This window comes from Boleophthalmus pectinirostris, unplaced genomic scaffold, assembly GCF_026225935.1.
Source record: "Boleophthalmus pectinirostris isolate CB_2022bp ecotype Guang Dong unplaced genomic scaffold, ASM2622593v1 HiC_scaffold_22, whole genome shotgun sequence".
Lineage (NCBI taxonomy): Eukaryota > Metazoa > Chordata > Actinopteri > Gobiiformes > Gobiidae > Boleophthalmus > Boleophthalmus pectinirostris.
This window is the reverse complement of record NW_026571190.1, coordinates 369,066-379,769: the sequence shown is the minus strand read 5'-3', so window position 1 is coordinate 379,769 and position 10,704 is coordinate 369,066. Positions and strand designations below refer to the sequence as shown.

At 40.2% G+C, this 10,704-nt stretch overlaps 1 protein-coding gene across 1 annotated transcript; it reads left to right on the top strand.

Annotated features, from left to right (window-relative positions):
• Positions 1–831: 831 nt before the first annotated feature.
• Positions 832–2,052, top strand: LOC110159275 (beta-1,3-galactosyltransferase 1-like). The gene has a single exon (XM_020923823.2). It carries the CDS (start codon positions 832–834, stop codon positions 2,050–2,052), a length of 1,221 nt encoding a protein of 406 aa, XP_020779482.2.
• The last annotated feature ends 8,652 nt before the right edge of the window (positions 2,053–10,704 follow it).

Below are 10,704 nucleotides of genomic sequence, written 5' to 3'. Positions count from 1 at the left end.
AAAGCACATGTGGACTGGTTGGGCAAACTCCCATGAACCCTCGAGCACCCGATGGAGAGTGTAGAGCTGGTCCAGTGTTCCACGGCCAGGACGAAAACCACACTGCTCTTCCTGGATCTGAGGTTCGACTATCGGCCGGATTCTCCTCTCCAGTACCCTGGCATAGACCTTACCGGGAAGGCTGAGGAGTGTGATCCCCCTATAGTTGGAACACACCCTCCGGTCCCCCTTCTTATACAGAGGGACCACCACCCCGGTTTGCCAGTCCAGAGGTACTGTCCCCGACCGCCACGCAATGTTGAAGAGGCGTGTCAGCCAAAGACAGCCCCACAACATCCAGAGACTTAAGGTACTCAGGACGGATCTCATCCAACCCCGGAGCCTTGCCACCAAGGAGCTTTCCAACACCTCAGTGACTTCAGCCAGGGTGATGGATGAGTCCGCCTCCGAGTCCCCAGCCTCGGCCTCCTCCTCGGAAGACGTGACGGTGGGATTGAGGAGATCCTCAAAGTATTCCTTCCACCGCCGGACAACGTCCCCAGTCGAGGTCAGCAGCTCTCCCCCCGCACTGTAAACAGTGTTGGCGAAGAACTTCTTCCCCCTCCTGAGGCGCCGGACGGTTTGCCAGTATCTCTTTGAGGCCGTCCGATAGTCCTTCTCCATGGCCTCCCCGAACTCCTCCCATCTCCGAGTTTTTGCCTCCGCGTCCACACGGGCTGCAGCACACTTGGCCCGCTCTCATGGATCTCTCAAAGACAAATGTATCCTGGATCCCACTGGATTTCTTTCGTAAATAATGCTTTTGTACTGATTTCTTTCTTTTTGTTGGGCATGTCGGGCAGCATGTCATGGTGGAACACGGTCCCCCTGGATCAGTACTACCAACGACTTCTCAAACAGCATGGGTACAACAGGAAAGGATTCAGGCCCCCTGCTTTCCGTGATGCTCATCAACCTGTGCAGCTCCTGGTACAGACCTCTGCTTCCCCCAACGAGCTGACCACCAAACCAGAAGCACCCGCTCTGGCAACCAAACCCAAACCAGAAGCACCCTCTCCAGCAACCAAACCAGAAGTACCTGCTCCAGCAACAAAACCCCAACCCAAACCTAAACCAGAGACACCCACTTCAGCCTCCCAACCCCAACCAGAAGAACCTGCTCTGGCCATCAAACCCAAAGGAGAAGCATCTGCTCCAGCTACAAAACCCCCACTTCTCCACTTTCACATTGCCTATGCCCCAAACTATCACTTCATCATGGACAACGCTGATGCGTGCAAGAACCATCCCTTCCTGGTTCTAATGGTTCCAGTGGCACCCACAAATGTAGATGCACGAGATGCCATTTGTCAGACGTGGGGTAAGGAGTCCAGGGTGCAGGGGGAGCAGGTGCTGACTCTGTTCATGCTGGGACTGGCCAAGGGTCCTCAGGCCGAACAGCAGAGCCTCCAGCAGGAGAATGACCAGCACCATGACCTCATCCAGAACGATTTTGTAGACTCATATGTCAACCTCACCATCAAGACCATGGTGATCATGCACTGGCTCTCCATGCACTGCACCAACGCCGTCTTTGCCATGAAGATTGACTCAGACATGTTTTTGAATATAGACAATCTTGTGGACATGCTAAAAAAGCCTGAAATACCCAGAGTGAACTATTTAACTGGGATGCTGATGGTGAACCGTCCAGTGGTACGATCCAAAAACTCAAAATGGTATGTGTCAGAAGAGATGTACCCTGAGCACACCTATCCGACCTACTGCCTGGGCATGGGCTACATCTTCTCCAGTGACCTCCCAACGAAATTTGTGGAGGTCTCCAAGACAATCAAACCTTTTAACATTGAGGATGCTTACATTGGAATGTGTATGACAAAGCTGGGTCTGAGTCCAACATCTCCCCCACAGCCTTGGCAGTTTCAGGCATATAACTCAAAATATAACCGTTGCCAATTCTCCAGGGTCATCACCTACATCCTGCACTCCTCACAGCAGCTGCTCCAGTTCTGGACAGACTTGAAGAAATCTGGTCCACCCTGTCCAGAATGACACCACGAATCTGAGCTGGGGCAGTGGAGTGGGAGTGTGGGTGGGTACAGTATGTGCTGGCCACATGGACTGCATTCATTCATACAGCCTGATCTGGGACTTGACCTGCATTCTGCCAGAACAAAGTCATGTATGAACAAAGTCACAACTGCTTTTCCAGCATTTTTGATCTGGTCATTTCTCAGGTAAATTACCAGAATATGCACGGAATGTGTGAATAAAGCCAAGGAATAATGAAGGCTGGTATGAAGTATCAGAGGTGTAGAAGCCACCTTAACCTTTTTGCACTGTTGTCTGTACAACATGTGGGCCCGGTCAAGCAGAAGTAAACAGCAAGGCCAAAAATTCAAGTTAATGCATCTGATATAAAAATGTATTCAACAGATACATATGTACTCTAGTTTATGAAACTGTTGACCTTTTTTCTGTACAATTTTTGGTTCTAAAGTTCCATACATTTTAAACAGACCATGTATGAAACATGGAACAAAAATTATTTTCCAAATTTCAAAGACCTGCAAATCATGTCAATAAATGGATGTATTTCATCATATCTTGTGTTATTCCATCTTTGAACTGTTGATGAAGGTACATGATTTTTCAAAAAAATGTATTTAAAATGATATAAATTTGCTTGGAAGGACTGACATATTTTATAGAAATAGTTTCCTTTCATTTTGAAGTAATATTAAAGTATTCAGAAGAAAAAAGCGACAAATGATGTAAAATCCTGCACCTTCTACTTGCTTGCACAATTTTCCCTCCGTTACTTTTCCCTCCGTTACCATGACCTTTCTTAATAAAAAATCTCATGACTCAAAAAGTAAGAGGTTTTTAAACCTAATCTTGTACCATATGGTAGAAAACTATATGAAGCAAATATTCAAACCAGTTTGTTAAGGATATGTAAGTGAGAACCAAGAGTTATCACTGTTTGGATTTATTGCCCAAAAAGTGCTGCATATTTCATTACCTCTGTTACCGACATGAGTTTTTAAAATTTTTTGTCAACAACTTGAAAGAATATCACAGGTTTAACTTGACCCTGTTGGAGTGTTAACTCTTTCCTACATTCTGATACTTTACTTATTTCAATAGTCCCTCTAGTTTCTGAAAAAGAACTATTTGAATGTCAAAAATCTGCCCCTGTTTCCCTCTGTTACCGCTTGACCAGACCCATATCAGGCTGTTGTAAAATAAACTTATAAATATATGTATAAATGTAATTTGATCTTAGTTTGCCATAGAATCTATCACCAACATACAAACAGAATGGAGATAAGGAAAAACGCAAAGCACAATGCAGGGGCTGTAACTTAATAATAATGTAATGTAACTTAATAAATTTATTTTAATATGTAAACATATAATATATAAAATAATATATTTTTACTATTGTATTTTTCGGACTATAAGTCGCTCTGGAGTATAAGTTGCACCAGCCAAAAAATGTGTAATGAAGAACTAAAAACATAAAAGTCACACTGGAATATAAGTCGCACTTTTGGGGGGAAATTTATTTTATAAAATCAGAGACCAGGAACCAGCATATCATCTTGAAAGACAAGTTCTAGTAATAACAAAAGAAGAGAGAACAACAGACTGTTAACCTCACATATGAACAGTTCTTCAGATAAATATAACATAAACAACAGAACAGAACAAGTTTACCAAACTCTCCATCTCACTCCAAATCACTAAATCCATTCAATTCTTCATCCTCGGTGTCACTTCTGAGCAACTCCGTGACCTTCAGAGGTAAACAGAGCGCCGCTTCCTCTTCTTTGTAGCTGTTGTCAGACTCAGCATCAGGTCCAGGTAGAATTATTCAGGATGGTTTCGGTGTCACTGAAGTTCAGGCTTTGTCCATCCATCCAGTGACTTCGGGAAAGTTTCATGGTGTATCCTCCTGGTGTCACAAGTTTCTCACTCACTCCAAACTTTCATTCTGCTGCATGATTACTTTACTTACTTTACTCATTTTCGGCTGCATATTTTGCTACTTGCAGCTTGTAATCTGCAAAGTATGATTTTCATTTTGGGGGCATTTGTGTTCAGTCTTCTCAGTCGTCTTTATAAGTTTGTTTAAATTGGTACAGAAGTAATGGTGCGATCGACCAGACAGGACAGAGGCTCTTTCTGCAGGAGACATGTGTAGTAGAAGTGACAGTGGTATTGGAGTAATAAGAGCAGCAGATACTGGCACACAAGCATAGAGTGCCCTCTCATGGCTGTCAGTGTGAACATTTTAATATAGAATTTACCTTAAAAGACAATGTAAGAGCAGATGCTGTTAAACACATTTTAATATATGTGAATACCAGAGTATAAGTGGCAGGACCACTCAGACCATGAAAAAAAGTACAACTTATAGTCCAAAAAACACAACTGGTGCTTCAACATATTAATTAATTCTACAATTAATCTCCTCAACATACAAACTCAGAAACATGTGATTTAAGGAGAGAAACATTCAGTTCAATTAGTCAGATCCAGCGTCTTCAGTTCTGGTCAGACGCTGGTGGACACTGCCTTATACCTACCTGAAGGGAGGAGCTAGCTAACTACACTGAGCACACCTGCTTGTTTACAGTTTTTGTTTGTTAGAAAGAAGAAAAAATGTTGACTTGGTTAGATGCATTAACTTAGACTGAGACAAACTTTATTGACCCACAAGGGACATTTTTTGGACACAAGTAGATGTGTTTCAGTGTAGGTTCAGTGTAGTTCGTTCCTCCCTTCAGACAGTGTCCACAGCAGTCTGACCAAAACTGAAGAAGCAGCTTGGATGAGTGGTTTACACAGACTGCCTCATATGAAGGTGTCTCTGTCTGATACAGTTAAGGTAAAGTGATAAAGTGATAAAGTGACATTTACAATCACGTGTTGCTTGAGACTTTTACAGTCCATACGCTCCTACACACAGGACACACGTGTGTGTGTGGACGCTGCAATCATCATAAAGGCACAAACCAGCTATATATTTATCAACCTCTAGTGCCTATTCTAAATCAGACTGTGCTGTTACATGCAGCTGGTATCCAGGTACAGGTATATATTTTTATTAGTATATTCCTGTATTTAAATTTTACTTGACACCAGCCTCTTGCTATTTCTCCTACTTTTTTATTATAACATAATTTATTTTAACATTCATATATTTGTTATTATATTTTCCTACCTACTGTGTTTGTCGGCTACAACTACCTAAGCTATGTAAAAAAAAAAAAAAAAAAGTTTACTCCCACTTGAGTAATATTTTACATGCAGACAACCTGCATAGATAAGCAATGTGTGCAACTACTCGTCTTTTTTACAAAATGGGTGACATGATGAGTGACAAGGCAGCCTCTAATGAGCTGGTTGGTTTAGTCTCAGGAATTAAAACAATGCAGGGTGTGGTACATTTTAAAGGGAAAGAGACCTGAAAGGCGGCTGCTTGGTCTGATTGACTGATCCTCTAAGACACTGTCAAGGGAAGTTCAGTTATGACTGTAGCAGGTGTGTTTCAGTGTAGTTTCAGTGTAGTTTCAGTGTAGTTCGTTCCTCCCTTCAGGCAATGGCCACAGCAGTCTGGCCAAAACTGAAGAAGCAGCTTGGATGAGTGGTTTACACGGACTGCTTTATCTGATGTCATTCTAAAAAAAAAGGTTCTGGAGGGATTACACATGTTGAGGGAATAACGTTGAGGGAATAATGTTATAATATGGTATAAAGCTCCTAAAAATAGAAATATTTAAACATTTGTGAATTCACTGTTTGGATGGCAAAGTACAATGCTGTAGCAATATGGAACATTTGGCTCTTTCCTCATGTCTAGGACAACAACAACAACAACAATAATTATAATAACTGAGATTAATACAAGTCTTTCTGATTCTAACAGTCCTAAATTGGCCTAACAATTAACTGATATCCTTTTTGTTAATATCAACAGGACTACCTACAATTTGTAATTTTTCACTCTCCTTTGCCAGTGTCAATCACCAGATGTTTCTTACCTTGACAGTTTCTGACCTTTGATGTTATTGTCATTAGAAAATAAATAAATGGAATATCTATGGTATTTCAAATTAAAACAAAGTGTGAAGTGTTTACTACATTTGCAAACCATTAAACTTCAGTAATACTAATAGTTCAGAGACACGATGACACAGTCAACAATAAAATATCTTCATTAATGTTCAGTAATGCTCAAATCCACTTTGACTTGGGTCATGAAGATTTGTGACTTTTAAAATATGGGTCGCTAGAAAAAAAAAAAAAGTTTAGGAAACATTGTTAGAAAACCTTTTTGTTCCATCTTCCCATGTGACCACTGTGACTGTGGCCCGGGCTACCCAGACTCTCTACTGTGTATATCTGTTGTAACAAAGACTAAACCTGCTTTCTTTTTCATAATCCACAAGGTTTTCACATTTAGTATTTCACATTTAGACTTGTTAAGTTTGAGTCCAGAGGCAACAGAAAACTGCTTGCCAAGAGAAATGGCAGAGTCAACCTGATTTTTATCTTGTAAAAACAAGGCTTTATCATCTGCGAGTTGTGTAATTCTAATTTCTTTACCAAAAATGTTGATACCCTGAATAACTTGACTATTTTTGTCATGTAATGAGATTACTTCAGCAACCAGCATAAAGAGAAATGGAGTGACTGGGCCTTGATGAACTGAGCGATGTACGGGAAAGCCTAGAGTTGTATGTGGATATATAACAGAACAGAGCTTTGAGGAATTTTGTATAGCATTTTTATATTTGATATGAATTTAGGTTCAAATCCAAACATTTTGAGTGTACTGAAGAGAAAGTAATGTTCAACTGTGTCAAACGCCTTGTAAAAATCCAGAAAAACAACAAGAGTCTCAGAGTCTTTTAATTGGGAATGTTGGAGCCTTATTACACATCTGTACCTCCTGCCACTGTGAGGCGCTATTTCTAATTTATGCAAGTACCTGCCCTATAAAAGGGGAGGAAAATGTGCACACAGGTGTTGCACCATGAAGGTATACAGTCTTTTGACCGTCGTCGTCGTGATATATTGAGTGCTGAATCTGTGTATTTTTGGATGGCTATAAGGTACACCAATAAATATTGAGAAACACGGTATTTGTACTCTCTTTTTATGGAAGACACGCATTCGAGACACCACACACGCTGCAGCCATAGCGGACCTTGCACAGGGTAAGTTTTGGCCGCTACAGGGAATAATCAATGAGGTCCAGTAATAATCTAATATTTGAGCTGATGTGTGGATTGGACATGAAGCCCGTCTGAGTTTCGTTAATGATTTCATGTAAATGCCCTTTTAAATGTTTGGTAAAGAGGCTAGAATTTTATAATTTATGTTTAATAATGTGATTGGCCTCCAATTGTCAATTAATAAAGAGTTTTTACCAGGTTTGGGATGAAGCAAATTAAACCTTGTCTCATGGTGACTGACATTTCCTCTTGATTAATACAATGATTTAAGAGCTTAAAAAGTGGGTTTTCCAAAATTTCCAAGAAATGTAGGTAAAATTTGGTAGTAAGACCGTTGTTGCCAGGGAATTTACCTTTCTGCATTATTTGATCGCATCCATCATTTCTCTTTTAGTGATTTATTTTTCACAGTTTTGCTGATACTGATCTGAAATTGTTGGAATAATACTTTGAGCAGAGTTAGTAAAGGATTCACACTCTACTGTTTTGTCATTTGACTTGTATATATTGCTATAAAAGGTACAAATGAACTGAGAGATTTTTTGGTGGTCTGCAACCATAGTGTTGTTAATCATAAAGTTAGAAATATATACATTTTTTCCGATTGCGCTTCTCTAAAGCAAAGAAATAACTGGATTTTCCCCTGTGCTCCAGCCATTTTTTTCTAGATCTAATAAAGGAATACCTATCCCAAAGTGCAGCACAGTGTCAACCTTGAATGATCACCGTCCTGTGGCTTTGACTTCGACTATTATGAAATGTTTTGAAAGGCTGGTTATGACAGAAATAAGGAGGTCCATAAACGTGGCTGAGGACATACATCAGTATGCCTATCGTGAAAATCGTTCTACAGCTGATGCTATATCTGGACTGGTTCACGTAGCTCTAACTCATCTTGAAAAAAAGGATTCTTATGTTAGACTCCTTTTTTTGGATTTCAGTTCTGCTTTTAACACCATAATCCCACAGACACTGGTAGACAAACTCATTCTCCTGGGCTTAAGCAGGACACTGTGCAACTGGATTTTGGATTTCCTCACCAACAGGTCACAAGCTGTAAAGATCCACAACATCACATCTTCCTCCATCTGCATCAGCACTGGCTCACCACAGGGCTGTGTTTTAAGTCCCCTTCTGTATACAACGCTCACTTACGACTGTGTCGCTCACTATTCTTTCAATCATATAGTGAAGTTTGCTGATGACACAGCAGTGGTGGGGCTCATCATGAACAACGATGAGTCCAATTACAGAAGGGAGGTCTGTCAGCTGGAAGCTTGGTGCAAAACCAACAATCTGTACATCAATATAAAGAAAACAAAGGAGATGATTGTTGATTTCCGCAGGAAACCTAATGCCCCCTCTCCTCTGTACATCAATGGAGATGCGGTGGAGATTGTTTACTGTCTTAAATACCTGGGAGTCCAAATCATGAATAGTCTCAGCTGGTCTAATAACACCAGTTGCATTGTGAAAAAGGGACACCAACGCCTATACTTTCTTAGGCGCCTAAAAAAAGCAGGTGTGGGCCCCTCTGTCCTGAAGGCCTTTTACAGGTGTGCGGTGGAGAGCATCCTCACCACCAACATGACTGTGTAACCACACAGTCATGTTGGTGGTGAGGATGCTCTCCACCAGCAGCAGCACCAAGGCAGAGAGGAAAGCTCTGCAGAGGATAGTTAGAGCTGCGGAGCGCATCTGCAGCTGTAGTCTCCCCTGCATTGAAGATATTTACATCAGCAGGTGCAGGACAAAAGCCCACAGCATCATGGAGACTCCACCATCCAGAACATTAACTTTTTACAGCTCTCCCATCAGGCAGAAGATTGCGCCACCTACAGGCCAGGACCACGAGACTACAGAACAGTTTTTATCCTGATGCTGTGAGACAGATTAATTCTGTCAGAAAAAACACTACAAAACAGCACTGACTTGGAACGCACTTTAGAAAATGGGGGCGGGTTGATATACAATATTTTTAACTATTTTATTCTTGTTATAACTATTTATTCTTATTATAACTATTTGTTCTTATTGTTATCTGTGCTGCTGTTGACCTGGACCTGAGTGCATTGTTTCGTTTCTGTGTATTTTTTATACTGGAATGACAAATAAAATTTGATTCTGAGGAAACTTTTGTCAAATCAATATACATGTTGTCAATTTCTATTTGTAGGCGTGTAACATTTCCTTTTTCTTCTTCGTTTAAAGTTGGTCTTAATAATAAGATGTTCAGTTTCTCCATTAGTTCCGTTTCTCTTAACATTTTATTCCTTTTTATTTCTTTGCTTCATTTGATCGCTTTCTCCCTTTCTTTAAACTTGAAGTACTTCCATTTCAGAATGTCATCCATTGCCTCAGAGTTTAATGTTTCTCTAGTCAGGTCTTTCACTATGTCACAGAAAATATCATCTCTTAGTAGGTTGTTATTACATTTCCAATACCCACGTAGACCTTTGTTAAAAGGTTTGGACCCAACAAACTGAATAGTAAGTCATTTATGGTCTGATAAGGGAGCATAGGAACGACTCATTTCTAAGACATATTGAATACATAGTGGAGAGTCTGTTCTAGACTGTAGAGATCTACAGGAGTTTGAGACAGGAGTAAACTCAGTAGTCTGGGGGTTAAGTAGCGCCGGGCGTCCACAACAGTCATGATCACAGATGTATGATGTACATTTGAATCTTGTGTTCGGTCTTGATCTTGGCGGTATTCTGTCTATAATCAGTGTTGGGAAGGTTACTTTTAAAATGTATTCCCCTAAAGATTACAGATTACATACCCCAAAATGTAGTTTGTAATGTAATCCATTAAATTACTTAAAGTGAGTAATGTAATCTGAATACTTTGGATTTGCTGTAGAGAAGCAAAGACTCGGATATTGTAACATAAGACGTTTTATCTGCTAAAAGAAAATAAAAAGCCCAGACTTTACTTTACCAAATTAAAAATATTATTGATAGAAGACGAGGAAACACATCTACGTAGCATGATTTAGTCTTGTTAAATCCTGTTTTAGTCCTATTTTAGTCCTGGTTTTAGACCTGGTTTAAATCTAGTTTAGATCTAGTTTAGACCTGGTTTTAGGTTTAGTCCTTGTTTCGACCTGGTTTAGATCTACTTTAGACCTGGTTTTAATCCTGGTTTAGTCCTGGTTTAGATCTGGTTTAGATCGACTTTAGCCCTGGTTTTAGTCCTGGTTTAGATCTAATTTAGATCTAGTTTAGACCTGAGTTAGTTTCGGGCAATGAGTGAAATTACTGAAAAAACTGGAAAATATCGCCGTGTAATCCATTTATTTCAACCAAGTAACTGTAATCTAATTACCACTCACTGAAACAGTAGCTATAACCGAATACAATTACTCATAATTTGTACTCTGATTACGTAACTCCGATACATGCAATCTGTTACTCCCCAACACTGAATATAATGTCATTTGGTGTATCGT